Source organism: Hippopotamus amphibius, chromosome 6, assembly GCF_030028045.1.
Source record: "Hippopotamus amphibius kiboko isolate mHipAmp2 chromosome 6, mHipAmp2.hap2, whole genome shotgun sequence".
Lineage (NCBI taxonomy): Eukaryota > Metazoa > Chordata > Mammalia > Artiodactyla > Hippopotamidae > Hippopotamus > Hippopotamus amphibius.
The window spans coordinates 160,812,057-160,830,288 of NC_080191.1; the positions used below are offsets into that span (position 1 = coordinate 160,812,057).

Here is an 18,232-nt window from a genome sequence, read left to right on the forward strand (position 1 = left end):
TCATCGGGCACCACACGGCTGAAGGACTGAGTGTTAAATGAGTACTTATTTATCACTTATCAGAGCACACTTTCCATTCCCTCCACCCCCATGCTTCAATGGAGTTCACAACCTCAACTGGAAAAGGTGCTTAGTCATAATGATCAACAAGTAACCTGCTGATGACTTGAATACATTTTCTCATTAATGGGAAAGCAGGGTGTGGCCATGTGACAATCCGGGGCCTCAACCCTAAAATGGCAATTGGGCTTCCTGTCTCAGTGGGAGGGTTCCCAGCTATTTTATGAGGGAGAAGCCACTTTACTTTTGAGTGTTTCAAAAGGATGATGATTTGGGGTATGGGGGGGACGAGGTCATGGTGAAGGTGCCCCTGCCAGGTGTGCTCCCCGAAAAAGAGAGGCAGCAAGGGTGGGGGGGGGTGTTACTATTATCCACTGGTTCATTTCAGATTCGCAGTTTGCGGGAAAGCAGCGTCGGCTTTTCTCCCATGCCTGACGACGCTGGGGCAGCAGAGGGGTATGTACCAAACACACTCGTGACTATTTAGAATGGGATGAAGTTACGTTTTAAGTTGGGCCTGCTTTGCCTGGAAGAACTGCAGGGTCCTCGGTTCCAAGCTGTTGTGTGTGACCCCCTGATGCATCATTTAGGTGGTATTCAGAATCATAAATCAGGGAGCAGGAAGAGAGAGGGGTGCGGAAGGGCAGTCATGAGGGCAAGGGCCAGGCATACAAATTATGTTCAAATATACAGACAGCTTTAGTGTGAAGACAGAGTGACGTCACAAAGACGGCAGGTGCTCTCCCGGGGAACCAGGGATATGGACGTGGGGGAAGGGGGCAGACTTGGTCAGTGAGGTCAGAGTCATGGGCAGAGCTGTTCAAGATTCAGAAGATGCACCATCCGACCCCAGGGTGTCCAATGCCTCCTTCCAGCCCTGCCTTCCACCCCTGTGTGCTCGCAGAGGACCATCTCAGGAGCTCACGGGGACCAGAAATTGGTAAGCTTGCAAGAGGCAGAGCCAAGATTTGAGCACAGGACACAAACAGAATCAGCAGCATGAAAGAGGGGAGCAAAGCTGAGCAAGGCAAGCAAACGATCTCAGTGAACTAACTCAGGAAAGAGGGAGAGCGTCTTTAAAAAGTCTGCTTTGATTTCTCAGTGAGATTCAAGAGGGCAGTGCTTTAATACAGGAGGAGACTGCTATGAGGAAAGCCAATCAGAGCACTAGATCAATCTTAGAAATTAAAAGCATGACTAGTGGAGTAAAAACTCATTAGAAGCCATCTAAGTAGCAGCATGGACACTCCTGAAAAGCCAGTCAGCACACAAGAAGATTAACTCACGCAAGACAAAAAGGAGGGACTCGGACAGGACAAGCAGAGTAAGATGACTCCCTCTTTCCATAAAGTGGAAACTCCGGAAGGAGGAAATGGAGTGAAGGGAAGAGAAGCAATACTAAACTTAATTACAGATGCAGAAGCTTTTCCTGAACTGATGAAAAACTTGAATGTTCAGATTAAAGGGCTCAGAGTCAGATCTCTGATTTCCAAGGGTGAAGGTAAAACACTACAAAAGGCAAAAAACTTACGAAAGAAAAAAAAAGTTACCTACTAAAGAAAGAATCAGGCTGGTAGCAGCAATGCTTTCAAAATTCTAATGGAACCGTGACCCTAGAATTTCTAGACGCCCACTTGAACTTTCATTCACTTTGGGGGGGGGGCATTTTCAGATATAGAAAAGCTTAGAAATTATACTACTTACGTACTATTCCTGAAAAAACAAAAACAAAAACAAAAAAAACCCGTTGTTTGAGGAAGTACTCCAGAAAAACAAAGAAACAAAAACAAATAACTCAAAAAAAATAAAAGGATCTGGAACACAAGAAACTATGTGTGGTAAGTAAGGAAACCAGTAAAAGTTTAGTTAATTCCGAACAATGTGGATTATGAGATTGAGTATTGACGAAAAAAGAAAATTTAATAATTTGGACTAAAATTCCAGATTATTTCTAGAGTAATATAATACAAACACATTAAACAAAAATCTGTTAGAAATAAAGAATTTGAAAAATCTAATGTCACAGAGATAAAAATAATTACATAGAGGATACGAGCAACCAATTAAAAGCTTGATGTTATAGCCATAAACACAACTCTGAGTCCATCAGAGAAGGTACATCTTTCCAAGTGCCCATGATTTCCAAAATCACGCATGAGCAAGACCACAAAAATTAGAGATGTTCAAATAACATTCTCTAAGTGCAAAATACAGGAAACGATAACAAAAAAGAAACCCTTAACTACTTAAAAATTAAAAGAAAAATCCCTAGTAAATTTGATAAACAAAAAAGAACATAAATATACACTGTTAGGAATAAAAACAGAGAGATTCACAAGTTTGCAGCTTTAAAAGGCAACAGTTTGCTTTGTACAACTTTGTGTCACTAAGTATGAAAAGAGAGATGAATACTTTTATAGGAAAATATAAAAAGCAACAAAACCAAGTCAAACACTTATAAGAAATTGAAAAGGTTATAAATCATCAATCTTTCTCCAAACAAAAGGTGCTAGGCCCAGAATTTTTATGGATGAATTCTATCAAATCTTCAAGGAACAGAAAATTCCTACATATTCTTAATTTTCCCAAGTATATATAAGTTGACCATCTTTCCAGTTCAACCTTTGAGAAAAAAATAACCCTGCTGTTGAAACTGTCAAAGACAGTATAAAACTATAGTAATTGTGGTGTAGACTAAAAGATGAATGGAACAGAATAGGGCCCAGGAATACGACTCAGTGGGAATTAAGTGAGGAACAAAGCTGGCATTTCAAATTGAGTGATGAAATGGTGCACTACTCAATAAGTGACTTTTGGAAAATTGGCTATTTGGGAAAAAAATAACATTGGATCCCTATTCAAAGAAGTACAAGTTAAGATAAATTCCCTATGAATTATAAACAATGATCCCCCAAAACCAACAACTAAAAATTACCATAAGAAAACTTGGGAGAATATTTTAGTCTTAGATGGCAGAAGGCCTTTTCTAGCATAACATCAAAGGCCAGAAGTCCATAAAGCAAAACATCACTGATTTATGTTAATTCTTAAAATTTTTGTATAAATTCTGTTGAAGGGAAATGTGAAAATTTAAAATGCATTCCCCTTTGATGCAATAATTGTAGTCTTAGAATTTACTTCTAGATATACTCACACACTTATGTATAAGGGTATTCATTTTGACACTATTCGTAGCAGAGAAAGTCTAGAGATAGCCCAAATGTCAAAAAATAGTATGCTCAGTAGAAAAATTATAGTAAATTTCATATAATGGAAAACTATGCGGCCATCAAAGAGAATTAGTTCTAAATATGGAAAGATACCCATAATAAGTAAAAAATGAAAACAAACAAAAAACATAGTAATTGACTGTATGTGGCACGATTCCATTTATGTTTTGGAATAATGATTATATGATTATATATATGCTCGTAAAACACATTTTAAAACATAATAGTGCTACACTTCTGGGGAGTGGCTGTTGGGTGCAATCTGGTAAGAGAAGGAAGGCTGAAGGGAAACATTTACCATTTACTTCACACAGGAGTTCGCTTGTTCAAAAAATACTACGTTAAATTACTTCGGCACAATTTGCAGAGATGTGGATGGACCTAGAGACTGTCATAGAGTGAAGTCAGTCAGAAAGAGAAAAGCAAATATCACTTTTATGTGGAATCTAGGAAAATGGTACCGATGAACTTATCTGCAAAGCAGCAATAGAGTCACAGACATAGAGAACAAACTTTTGCCTACCAGGCGGAAGGGGAGGTGCGATGGACTGGGAGATAGGGACTGGCATGTATACACTGCTATGTATAAAACAGATACCTAATGAGAACCTGCTTTATTTTATACCACAGGGAACTCTACTCAATGCTCTGTGGTGACCTAAATGGGAAGGAAATCTAAAAAAGAGTGGGTAGGGACTTCCCTGGTGATGCAGTGGTTAAGAAGCCGCCTGCCAATGCAGGGGACACGGGTTCGATCCCTGGTCCAGGAAGATCGCACATGCCATGGAGCAACTAAGCCCGTGCACCACAACTACTGAGCCTGTGCTCGAGTGCCCGTGAGCCACGACTGAAGCCCGCATGCCTAGAGCCCGTGCTCCAGAAGAGAAGCCACCACAATGAGAAGCCTGCACACCGCATCAAAGAGTAGCCCCCGCTCTTCGCAACTAGAGAAAGCCTGTGTGCAGCAATGAAGACCCAACGTAGCCAATAAATAAATAAATAAATAAATTTATTTAAAAAAAAGAGTGGATATATGTATATGTATAACTGATTCACTTTGCCACACAGCAGAAACTAACCGAACATTGTAAAGCAACTATATTCCAATAAAAATTAATTTAAAAAAAGGAAAAAGAAAAAAAAGGAAAAAAAATTAAATTAAAAAGCCCCTCCCCGCCAAATTACTATGGCATAAGACACCACAAATAGAGAGAAATGATAAGCTGGTGGAAGACATTTACAACATGACAAATGGTTAACAGCCTTAACATGTAACTAGCTGTTACAAATTATGAAGAAAAAGATGGGGGAAACGACAATAGCAGCTAAGAGTTATACAGCAATTACTATGTGCAGGTTTTTAGTTACTTAATTACCCTCACAACAACCCCATGATACGTGTACGATTACAACCCCCATCTTACAGATAGAGACATGAAGACACAAAGAGGTTCAGTCACTTGACCAAGTTTGTTAAAAAAAAAACAAGTGAGGGACTTCCCTGATGGCAAAGTGGTTAAGAATCCACCTGCCAATGCAGGGGACACAGGTTTGAGCCTTGATCTAGCAAGATCCCACACTCTGCGGAGCAACTAAGCCCGTGCACCACAACTACTGAGCCTGCGAGCCACAACTAGTGAAGCCTGGGTTCCTGAAGCCCGTGCTCCACAACAAGAGAAGCCACCACGAGAAGCCAGTACACTGCAATGAAGAGCAGCCGCTGTGCGCAGCAACAAAGACCCAACGCAGCCAAAAAAAAAAAAAAAAAAAAAAGTGATATAATGCAAAGATTCAAACACAGGCAGCCTAACTCCAGAATTTATACTGCCTCTTAATAGACTGATGGGCAAGGGGTACAAAAAGACGATTCATTAGAGAGGGAAAAAAATGGCCAATAAGCCCCAAAGTGTTAAATCTCATAATAGCGTCTTATGAAGAATCATGTTGCAAGGAATAATTACATTGCTAGTGAGAGCACAGGAGAAAAACATACCTCTCTGTTACACACCAGCTAGAAGGAAAACTAGTACATTCTTTATGTATCAAAATTCATGTACCATGTATGAACATTTGTATTTTTTATAGTTATATATAAAATTCACACAGTCTTTGGCTCAGCAATTCTGTTTCCAGGAATTTATTCTGAGAAAATACCTGGACAGGACTTCCCTGGTGGTGCAGTGGTTAAGAATCCACCTGCCAGTGCAAGGGACATGGGTTTGATCCCTGGTCTGGGGAAGATCCCACATGCTGAAAAGCAACTAAGCCCGTGTGCCACAACTACTGAGCCCACATGCTGCAACTACTGAAGCCTGCTCCGTGTGCCTAGAGCCCGTGCTCCACAACAAGAGAAGCCATCACAATGAAGAGCAGCCCCTGCTTACTGCAACTAGAGAAAAGTTCGTGCACAGCAACAAAGACTCAATGCAGCCAAAAAAGAAAAAAAAAAAGAAAAGAACTAGATAAAAGAACCAGGATATATATACAAGGATTTCCATTGTATAGTGAAAACTTAGAATACACACACACACACCACCTATATATTTAATATATATGCATATATAAATTGTATATACACCTACACACATATACATAGAAACACTGGTTATTTCTAGATTAAGAAAAAACTTGCATTATTTGCTTCTTAAATACTATGCACACATTACTTTTATAACCAGAAAATGATAATGGTAATTTTCATGCATACACACATGCACTGAAAAGCCTGCAGAGCTGAGAGAGAAATTCCTGCATGTGAGCCACCTATAAAAGAGGTATACAGACTTCCTGACCCTTGGATGTTAAGAGCAAAAGCACTAGAGTTTTGTGATGTATAAAAGCAACCAAGAAATACCCTAGTTCCTTGAAATCTGAATGCGTATGTGACAGGAAAGCAATAATAGAAGTATCTGAAGTACCCCCACCACCCCATCCTACCCTGTCCTTCTCAGGAGGCCTGGGCCCACCAAGGAAGCCCTCAGGCCTACAGTACAGGCTCTAGATCCTGCACAGCTGGGTGGCGATGGCCACCTCCATACCCAACCTGCATCCTGCAGCTGTCAGAGAGAGAGGTCTGCAGGAGCTGTACGGTTGCAGATCTGGGGCAAATGCGTGCGTTGGATTAGAATCTAATCTTGATCTATGGACTCAAGATCAGAACTTACATGGCCTTTAGCTTAAAGAACAAAACTTCTTGAAAATCTACTTTATAAAGAACAGGAACTATTTTAGTAATAAAATCATTATTCTACTGTTTTAGTAAAAAATCTCAGATGTAAAGGAAGCTTTCCAACTTGCAAAACCTATTTTCAAGTTTAGAAAATATTCTGCTATCATATGAAAAGTTCTCTTCTTGTTTTAGTTCAGGGGTCTGCAAATTCTGCTGTAAAGAGCCAAGTAAGTATTTGGGCTTTCATCTCTCAGGGTCTCTACAGCATCTACTCAACCCTGCCACCACAGCAGGAAAGCAGACAGACAGTACGTAAATAAACATTCATAGAAGTATTTATTTACAAAAATAAGTGGTGGGCTGGATTTGGCCCTCAGGCTGTCGTCTGCTGACCTCTCTTTTAGATTATCCATTTTAGAAGTGGTCTATTGTAGTATACCTTTTTTCTCCCACCATTTCTGTTACTTAGGTTGAGAGGGTGGCCTGGCTTTTGAAGTTATCTTCTGTGGAGCAGTATGTACAATCTTTCTCCCAAGAAATGAGATGTGTCTAAATGCCAGTTCACTGTACTGGGCTCGGTCATTCTCAAACCTCAGCAAAGACACGGGGACATGCACCTCTTATAGCTGTTCTCCCTCCTTAGAGCAGCTACATGACTGTAACAGCTGTCATTTCCCTCCTGCCATATTCCCAGCTCCCTCTAACACACACACACAGAGCTCAATATTGGGCCCTATCCCTTAGTTTAAGGGAAAATGTATATAACTAAAGAAATGGTATGGAGACATTTAAAAATGACTCAGAAGAGCTGTATGTAAACAAGATGACAGAATGAGTATGTTTTTGTGACTAAGGACGTGGGTGCCAATTCATGTCTGTATTTTGCTGGCAAAATAGTACAGTGAGTTCATCCTGTCTCTCTACAGATAACCCAAAGAGTTACTAGGAATTCTGACATTGCAAAGCCTGCTACACCAGAGACCACCTTTCAAAAGAAGTGGTTAACCTAATGTTCTCCAACCTGATTCTTCCTATTTAAACAGTATAAACATTGGGAGAAAATCAGTTTGCTTAAAAAATAAATAGCATGTGTGGAGAATTAGGAATGAAAAAAAAAAAAAAAGCTGTCAAGTATCCTGAGCCCTAATCTGGTAATTTGCTGATCTTGAATGATGCTTGTGAATGGGAACAAGCAGAAAGCACGTAAAGTTCACATTTCCTCTGCTGTTATTAATTATGATTCAAACAATAAATACTTACTGAGAATCTACTAAATGCCAGGCATTGTGCTAAGTGTTTAGAAACAAACACTGTGTGTTATTTTCTTTTAAAAACTGCCTATTAATAAAAAAAGACTGCATTTGAGATGTAGACATAGGTGGGAATTTTACATGAGTCATCTGCGTACCTCAATATTTTAGTAAGTGAACAACACTCACGAAGGTTCTTATTTGAGCTAACAAATCCTTTTTTACAATGAATAAGCTTCTAGCTAATGAATTTGCTAGTGGTCTCTTTCTTTCCCAGATATGATATATACTGCGTTAAGAGCACATATTTAGAGGATGGTTTAGTAACATTAATCTGTCCATTAGGAAGAAGTCCTAAGAACTGTTGAATTAATCCTACAATCTTTATGAGCATGGCCTCCAAATGAAGGCTCTGGCTCTGATTCAACACAGCAGAGAAATGCTGCCGCCTGCAGGAGATGAGCAAACCCCTGAAAGCTGAGCTACTTACAGCGAAAGGGTGGTAGGGGGGAGCGGGGGGAGCTCCTCGGGGCCCTGCTGGTGGAGGCAGCATGGACAGTCCTGTTGAAAAGATGCCAAGTGCGCTGAGGTTCAACCCCGGGATCAGATTGGCTTGTTGCTGGGAATAAAAATGGAGAAAAAGTTTGAGAGGAGGAGCCCAGAGAGGCCCAGCTTGCCTGGGTCAACCTCCATCTCTTGTCTGGGTGGCACCAGTGTCTCCTAATCAGCTCCCCCCAGGCCCCATGGACCCCTTCCTCATCCTGCTGCTGGGGTGGGCTCTCCGAACCTCAACCTATCTGTGGCATTCCATCGAAGCTTCTCTGCTGCCTCGAGAGTGTGTACACATCTTAACACAGCAAGTGAGGCTCTTCCTGGAGACCCAGGCCACCTCACCAGCCTCTCTCCTGCTAACCTTTTACCTCCACTCTGCCCAGTCCTGCGCCTCTCTCTCCTCTGGACCCCCGCACACACTGCCTACTTTGTAAGAAATGTGCTTCTCTCCCTCCTCACCTGGCTACATCCTACTTGTCATGTGGGTGTCACCTGAGCTTGGGCATTCCCCTCTTAGAGAAAGCTTTCTCTCACCCCAAAGCCCTCCGCTCCAGTGCCCTTTCTGTGCTCTCCTAACACGCCCACCTTTCCTTACATCAGCATGAATCACATGGTATTTGAGTGGCCTGTGTAGCTGCCTCTCCCCGTTTTAGACCACAATTTCCTTATGGACAGAGACTGTCTTATTTAGTGTTATGAGCTCAGTGCCTGGTACATAGTAAGTACTCAATAAATATTTGCTGAATGAATATATTTAAAACAGATTAGATTAATAGCTTTTCCTAACTCTATCCAGAGAAAGATCAGACCCCTCACTAAGACACCACTTATGTGAACTCCATCATTCACACGCAGAATGGGGCGCAACTTCGGCTTTTTTACCATTTAGTCGCCAGCTTCGTGATCACCTCACTTGCTTATTTCACATTTAAACATGGGGGTGGCTCACACAGGCTGCCCTTCAGAGGCAGAAGGATGATACAGCCGCCACCCTGGCCTGTATCCAACCTGTCCTACCACTGCCTCCCCAAACAGTAAGCAAATCTCTAACATTTTCTCTTTTCTTATCTGTGGCTCCAGGGTCACCTAGTAACTTGCCTTCTTTCAGAATGTCTGGAATAGGAGGCCTAGGGTCCTTAAGCTTGATCCCATTCATGTGTAAGATCTCGTAGTTCTGTTGTTCACCATCAGTGGGTAACTGGCACAGACAGGAATGTATCTAAGTGATTCCTGTGCTCAGGGGAAGACGTCTGAAGCACCCAGACCCTTTGCAACGTTTCCGGAAAGAGCTTTTTATCATAAAATATCAAGATCCCAAAAGAAGAAAATGAGATCAGTGGATGATACTTTCACAGACAAATGCACACAAACGGGGGAGAAGGTCACACTGCAGTCTTCTCCTCATCCTGTCCTGTAATTATCATGTGATGTGGGCTGCTAAGGTGAGATTTGGGGTGAGGTGGGAGATAAGAGTACTGACCTGAGTAAGAAGGTCCTGTGGAAAGTGCTGCCATGAAGAAGCTGGGGCTGCATTTAACCTACCTAATCCTTTATCAACATTTATTCCTCTGTGAAATGTTATATATAAAGTCTGGGATTTTCCTCAGAGCCATCCAAGGGGGTGGGGATGTGGATACAAGTTCAGATGAATCAAAACAGGCCATAAGCTGATAACTGTTGAAGCTGAATTATGGGCATATAAGAGCTTATCACAGCATCCTTTCCTGTTTCGTATATGTTAAAAAATCATTATCATAAAAAATGAAAAAATTTACTCCTCTGAGTTTATGCTTTGACTGATGGATAAATATTTTTAAGACTTCTGAATGAATTTCAGAATGGTGTCTCCCCATTAAAACGTTGGAACTAGTAGTAGTAACAGGAAGAACAAACCCCAATCAGTCTGCTAGAGCATCAGAGCTGAGGTGGATGACAACATTGACTGGGCAATCTAAAAGAATAGATCAGTAAGTGAGAGATGAAAATCAAAAGTTATTTTTAAAGTATGTATTTTTAAAACTGGAAAGTAGGGGGAAAAATTCCACTTTGCCAACATACCGGCTATTTTGATTTTTATATGTGGCCTTCCAGTCATTTTGACCCATATCATTTTACATAATTATAACCCTAGTTACATATACTTTCATATATTCTTTTCTTAGTTAACAACATATCATAGGCAATTTCTCATTTTAAAATCTTCCAAGTTGTGATTTTAATGACCTCACACTATTTTGTCCAGTTTTTGTAATTTCCTAGGTTGCTTCCTGAGTATTCTAATGCCCTTGCCCCAAGAAGACAGGAATAACTCTGCATACCTGCTCTAAGGCGCTTCTCACATTCTGAATGACAACTGTTCTCAGAGAGGCTTGGGTCCTGCCTGAAGATACACGTGAAAACCAGTGGACAAGAAAGCAGTAGGCACTTACGTTCACGGCCAGCATATCATTTTCAAAGGCCTCACGCAGCTTCTTCATAATCTCTACTTCAGCATGGGCACAGGCCTCAACTGTGCCCTTCACAGTGATGGTTCTTTCAGGGTTGTATATGCTCAAATCCTGCAAGCTGGCCACCAGGAAAAAGAGAGAAATCTCCTTTTTTCAAAAGGAAAAATAAAATCCCAGAAGGATCACAAACAAGTCTTGGTGGAGGAAGTGGGAAGAAGACGGGATTCCCTCGCCACGGGCTGTGGCCCAGCGTGTCTGCCACCCTACCTCACACAGCAGAGCGTGTGGCTGGTGACTATGTATGTATTTGTTTTGATGGTGCTGAACCTAAGCCTATCACTCATGATTACATTCCCAGTTTAAGGAAAAGCAGATGAATGAGTTGGACATAATCAAACTGCTCAAATTCTCCATTACTGGGCACAATTAATCTGAACCAGTGGCTTACGATGAGATCGTTATCTTGGTCCCTGTCTCATGTTCAATTTTCTTCAAATTTCTGCCTTCTTTCCCAATCAGTCTTCCAACCAAGCCATTGTGGGCCAAGATCTTCAGAGGAATCTCTTCAGCTCTAAAAGAAACAAGCAACAATTTAACATTTAAGGTGAACACAATGGCTGCCTCCCAGGAGCTATTACTCCTTTTTTCTTAGAAAAAAAATAGAAGTCATTTTTGTTCAGGTACCAAGTGTCCATGCGCTTTATGAGTTACTGGGTCCTTCACTAACTCCGGTGTGTGAATTCGGATTTTTTTTTTTAACTTCGTGAATAAGTTTTAATGCTCTGTTACAGTAGAAGCTTTAGTGAAAAAATGATTCAAAATACTATTAATTAACATGAACAATGTATATACAGTTTCCTTCTTGAGTGCTTGAGTTGGGTATCATTTGTATTTTTCTTAAATCTACTTTGTTACAAATCATCACAGTTTTGCCCTGGGATGGCTAGGTAGCATTGGGAGCTGACTGGTTGTCTACCACATGAGATTCCCTTTGCAAGGGAAAGAAAGACATGTTATAGCAGATAGTGTCTTCAACAAATACATAACTTATAGGTTTACAGCAACTCTTTTTTTAAAAATAAACATTTATTTATTGGCTGTGTTGCGTCTTTTTTGCTGCATGCGGGCTTTCTCTAGTTGCGGTGAGCAGGGGCTACGCTTCATTGTGGTGCGCGGGCTCACTGCCATGGCTTCTCTTGTGGCAGGACACAGGCTCTAGGCCCTCGGGCTTCAGCAGTTGTGGCACATGGGCTCAATAGTTGTGGTTCACGGGCTCTAAAGCGCAGGCTCAGTAGTTGTGGCACACAGGCTTAGTTGCTCCGTGGCATGTGGGATCTTCCTGGAGCAGGGATTGAACCCGTGTCCCCTGCATTGGCAGGCGGATTCTTAACCACTGCACCACCTAGGAAGCCCTACAGCAACTCTTTAAAGTGGGGTCTGTAAGCACTGAACAGTCTGCTTCAGCGGAAGGACCATGGTCCTTGGAGTCAGACTATTTCTGGCCCTGGAAAACCTGGGAAAGTTATTTGACTTCTTTGAGCTTCCCTCTCTCCAACGCAGACAATACAAACCCACCTCTCAGAGTTGTTGGGACGATTTTTTTTTTTTTTAGTGTACATCTTTTAAAAAAATGTCTTTTCAATTGGCATATAATTGCTTTACAATGTTGTGTTAGTTTCTGCTGTACCATGAAGTGAATCAGCTGTATGTACACATATATCCCCTTCCCTCTTGGACCTCTCTCCCACCACCACCCCCCGTCCTACCCATATAGGTGATCACAGAGCCCTGAGCTGAGCTTCCTGTGCTTTTTAGCAGGTTCTGACTTGCTATCTATTTTACACATGGTAGTGTATATATGTCAATCCTAATCTCCCAATTTGTCCCCCCTGCGTCCACATGTCCGTTCTCTACATTTGTGTCTCTATTCCTAACCTGGAAGTAGGTTCATCTGTACCATTCAATTCTCCATGTGAATTCTGATTAACACAAGCCAAATCATGGTAATTATACTCCCTTGTTGTGACTGGTTGGAAGTGGGTCCATGAGAGAGATCTGGCCAATTAGGTACAAGTCTGCTGGGTGGCTTTAGGAAGGTTTTCCTTGCTCTTAAAAAAAGGCACAAGGGATTATGACAGGCTCTCCTGCCCCCAAAGAGACACCAAGTTGACAACAAAAGATAAGCTAGACTATCTCTCTGAGAACTCTAGAGATCAGGTGAAAAGCTATAGCACCCAGGCTTTTATAAAACCAAAAAGGGATTCAAGTAAAAGGGGTAGGAAATTTTGTGGCATTTGGCATGCCCTTCACGCTCCTTCCCCTACACAGTATAGCAAGGGGAAACTGGAAGGAAATCCTCCATATCAGGGCCTCTCCCTTCGGACAGAAACAGAAGACTGGACCATGAGTCCACCACTCTGGCTTGCCTGGAGGCTGCCAGAGGGATTGGTTTCTGTCTTGCATGACTTAGAGCTGACAAGCCTGGTGCCAGTATCTGGAAGCTGCTGAAAACAGAGATGAACAGTATGTTAGAGCTGCAGTTTCACAGTCAGAAGTCAGAGGGTGAAAGAGATCAGAAATGGTTTGAGAGGTCCTAGAACCTCCAGCCAGGCTGATTAGTGAAGGTTTTCTCCTGAACAAAGCCAGTATGCAAAGACTGTGAGAGGTGGTTGTTTTTCAAATGCCCAAATCCCAGCACAAAATTATAAGGCATACAAATAAATGGAAACATGGCCTAATCAAAGGGTCAAAATAAAACTCCAGAAACCGACCCTAAAGAAATGCAGCTCTATGAGCTATCTGAAAAGACTTTTAAATAATGATCATAAAGATACTCAGTGACCTGAAGGAGAACACATACAATTAACTGAATTCAGGAAGATGATGCATGAACAAAGTGAGAATATCAGCAAAGAAAGAAACTATTAAAAAACAACCTAACAGGGGTGGGGTACGAAGGGGAAGCTGGGATGAAGTGAGAGAGTAGCACTGCTATATATACACTACCAAATGTAAAATAGATAGCGAGTGGGAAGCTGCTGCATAACACAGGGAGATCAACTTGATGATTGGTGATGACACAGAGGGGTGAGATAGGGAGGGTGGGAAGAGTCACGGGAGGGAGGGGATATGGGGATATATGTATAAATACAGCTGATTCACTTTGCTGTATAGTAGAAACTGGCACAACAGTGTAAAGCAATTATACTCCAATAAAGAGCTTAAAAAAACCCCAACGTAACAGAAATAATAGAGCTGAAAAATACAATATAAGAACTGAAGTATTCATTAAAGGGGTTCAAAAGCAGACATGATCAGGCAGAAGACAGACTTGGCAGACTTGAAGATCACTCATGTGAAATCATCAAATGAGAGGACAAAAAAGGAAAAAAGATTTCTTAAAAAGTGGAGAAAGGCTAAGGGACTTATGGATCCATATACACTTCATTGGAATCCCAGAAGGAGAAGAAAAAGATGGGGCAGAAAGCTTATTCAAAGAAAATAGGCAGAAAACTTTCTAAATCTGAGAAAAGAAATGGACATACAGATTCAAGAAACTCCAAGAACATTCAACTGGGATAAACCAAAAGAGCATCACATTGAGATACATTATAACCCAAGTGTCTACAGTCAAAGAGAAAGTCTTGAAAGCAGCAAGAGAAGAGTGAATAGTAACATATGAGGAAGTCTCCATAAGATTATAGGTGGATTTCTCGGCAGAAGTTTTGCAGGCCAGAAGGGAATGGGATGACATAGTCAAAGCACTGAAAGAAAAAAACTATCAGCCAAGAAGACTGTATCTAGCCAACTATCCTTGAAAATGATGAGGAAATTATAAGACTTTTCCAGATAAACAAAAACTGAAGGAGTTCATTACTATCAAACCAGCTCTACAAGAAATGCTAAAGGCAGTCCTTTAAGCTGAAATGAAAAGATGGTTCAACACGTGAAAATTAATACACCACATTAACCAAATAAAGGACAAAACTCACATGATCATCTCAATTGATACAGAAAAAGCATTTGACAAAATTTAACAACTTTTCATGATTAAAAACACCCAACAATTTAGGAACAGAAGGAAACTACCTCAATATAATAATGGCCATTTGTGAAAAGCCCACAGTGAACATCATGTTTAATGGTGAAAGACTGAAAGCTTTTCCTCTAAGATCAGGAAGAAGACAAAGATGCCTGCACTATTTCTATTTAACATACTATTAGAAGTCCTAGCCAGAGCAATCAGCTAAGGAAAAGAAATAAAAGACACCTAAATTGGAAAGGAAGAGATAAAATTATCTCTGCTCACAGATGATATGATCTTATATGTAGAAAACCTTACAGATTCCACAAAAAACTTTTGGAACTAATAAACTAATTCAGTAACACTGTAGGATATAAAATCAACACACAAAGAACAGTTGTGTTTCTATACACTAACAATGAACAATATGAAAAGGAAATTAAGAAAATAATTCCATTTATAATAGCATCATAAAGAATAAAATATTGAGAAATAAACCTAACCAAAGAAGTAAAAGACTTATACACTGAAAACTATAAAACACTGCTGAAAAAAAGTAGAGAAGATAGAAATCAATGGAAAGACATCCTGGATTCATGGATTGGAAAATCTAAGGTTGTTTAGATGTCCATACTACCCAAAGCAATCCACAGATTTGATGTAATCTCTATCAAAATCCCAATGGCAACTTTTGCAGAAACAGAAAAATTCATTCTAAAATTCATATGGAATCTCAAGGGACCCTGAATAGTCAAAACAATTTTGAAAAAGAACTGACATTTCCTGATTTCAAAACATATTGCAAAGCTATGGTAATCAAACCAATACGGTACTGGTGTCAAGACAGAAAAATAAACCAATGGGAAAGAATAGAGATCCCAGAAATAAATCCTTGCATATATGGTGAAATGATCATCAACAAAGGTGCCAAGGCTATACCACGGGAAGAGGACAGTGTCTTCAAAAACGGTCTTTGGAAAACTGGATACTTACTTGCAAAAGAATACTGCTAGACACTTATTTCATATACAAAAATTAACTCAAAATAGATTAAAGACCTAAATGTAAAACCTAAAAGTACAATTTTCCTAGAAGAAAACAAAGGGGCAAGGCTTCACAATACTGGACTTGGCTATGGTTTCTTGGATATGACACCACAACACAGTCAACAAAAGCAAAATTAACAAATGGGACTACACCAAACCTAAAAACTTTTGTGCATCAAAGCACATACTCAACAGAACAACCTATGAAATGGGAGTAAATACCTGCAAATCATATATCAGTTAAGGGATTAATATCCAGGATATACAAAGAACTCCTACAACTCAACAATAAATAAAATCAAATAACCCATTAAAAAAATGTGCAAAGGATCTAAATAGACATTTCTCCAAAGATGATACACAAATACCATCAAACATGTGAAAAGATGCTCCACATCTTTAATCATCTGAGAAATTCAAATAAAAACCACAATGAGATATTGTGAATACAAATAGTACCTTAAATTCATTAGTTTGCTACTATCAAAATAACAGAAAATAACAAGTGTTGATTAGGATGTGGAGGATATTTGTACTCTTGTGAAAGGTTGGTGGGATTGTAAAGTGGTGCAACTGTTATGGAAAACAGTATGGAGGTTCCTCAAAAAATTGGAAATAAAACAACTGTATGATGCAGCAACCTCACTTCTCAGTATCTATCCAAAAGAATTGAAAGTGGGGTCTCAAAAAGATATTTGCACACCCATATTCAAAACAGCACTATTCACATAGCCAAGAGGTAAAAGCAACCCGAATCTCCATCAATGGATAAATAAATAAACAAAATGTGGTGTACACACACAATAGAATATTATTCAGCCCTAAAAAAGGAAATCCTACAACATGGATACATTTTGAGGTCATTATGTTAACTGAAATAAGCCAGTCACAAAAAGACAAATACTGTATGATTCCACTTATCTGAGTTCTCTAAAGTTCTCTAAATTCATAGAACCAGAAAGTAAAATGGTAGTTACCAGAGGCTGGAGGAAGAGGGAAATGAGGAGTTGTTTAACTGGCAGTTTCAGTTTCATAAGACAAAAAGTTCTGGAGATCTGTTTCACAATAATGTGAATACACTTAACACTACTGAACTTTACCCTTAAAAATGGTTAAGATGGTAAATTTTATGTTAGGTGTTTTTTTTTTTTTTTAATCACAATAAAAAAAATGTTTTTTTTTTTAAAAAAGGAACAATGAAAGGATGCCTTCTCTTTCAACTTTTGAATAGTTTTCTGTGGGGAACCAAGGTCTGAAATCACTAGTCATCTTGTCATCATGAGGGGAGTATCAGACATCCTGAAGAAGGTAAAGCAGAAAGAAAAGTCACAGGTCTTTGAGTCTATGATTCAACTGACCTTTTAGTCACTCTCACATAAGAACTTCTAATTATGTGACATCATAACTGTTTCTTATTGCTTAAGCCACTTGTTATATTTTCTGTTACTTGAGACCAAAAGCATCTAACAGATGCATTAATACTGCCTCAAAATACATGGATTCTTGAAGAAGCTCCACTAGAATGTGACTTACAGAGGGCAGGGTTTTTTTTTGTCCGTTTTGTTCATGGGCACGTAGAACAGTGCCTGACATAGTAGGTACTCAGTAAATATTTGGTAAATGAATAAAAAGGAAGTTTAGGATCCTCTTCTCCTCCATCCTCCACCTCCTACTTATCTTCCTCAGGGCTCAGCTTAAATGTCACTTACACAGGGAGGCCTTCTCTGAAATCCCTAAATCTGCTTATCCCCCTAAAACCTTGATTAGGGCCTCCAGTTACCTGCAGTTGTTTTCCACTGTAGAACTTCTCATAGTTGTGCTTAATTACTTACTGGTGTAATTATTTGCTTAGCAGATGTCTCTCCCACTGGACCAAAAAGGAACTGGATCTTGTTTAGGGCTGTAGCCTCAGACCCCAGCACAGTGCTCAGCACGGTGCCGCACTCAAAAAAAAAAAAAAAAGTGTTTCAAAGACATTCAAACTCTATCTTGGCTATACACGAATACTTTAAAATTCCAATTTATACATCAGTCTTTTTCACCCTTTAGAATTGTAAGATGCTTACACCTAGGTCAAAGGACCAAGGAGGGTAACATTTATAAAGTTTTCAATAACTTAGATGAAGGAGGGGCTTCTTCAAATTAAGCCACAGCATTTGGGGGGTTTCAAAAGCCCCAAATAGTAATTAATTAGTTAAGTGAAAGGTTAGAGTCCCTTATGAAATCTAAGAATAGATTTGCAATGTTTTTCTTTTAAGAACTACTTTCATCTTCTTGGTTTTGGAACACTATTATTTGACATTGTTTGCTAAATTAGTTTTATATTCAATTCATCCCTCACTGCTTCTGTATAAAACTGCCACACATACCTATAAGTGGATCTTGCCAAACTTACACAAAGCCTTTTTTATTATGTCTACTCCATCACCATTAATTTGTTTATAATACGAATTA

General features: G+C 39.9%; 1 protein-coding gene across 4 annotated transcripts in view; it reads right to left on the reverse strand.

The window, feature by feature from the left end:
* Positions 1-18,232, reverse strand: part of IGF2BP2 (insulin like growth factor 2 mRNA binding protein 2) — a 158,279-nt gene that overhangs the window by 17,758 nt on the left and 122,289 nt on the right. For 2 of the 4 annotated variants that reach the window (XM_057740066.1, XM_057740065.1), the window contains exons 8-10: positions 11,157-11,279; positions 10,691-10,826; positions 8,200-8,328 (exon numbers count right to left, since the gene is read on the reverse strand). In XM_057740066.1, coding sequence (XP_057596049.1) covers positions 8,200-8,328; positions 10,691-10,826; positions 11,157-11,279 — 388 coding nt within the window. The remainder of the gene's footprint in view (positions 1-8,199; positions 8,329-10,690; positions 10,827-11,156; positions 11,280-18,232) is intronic. The other 2 variants (XM_057740068.1, XM_057740067.1) reach the window with 1 other exon arrangement.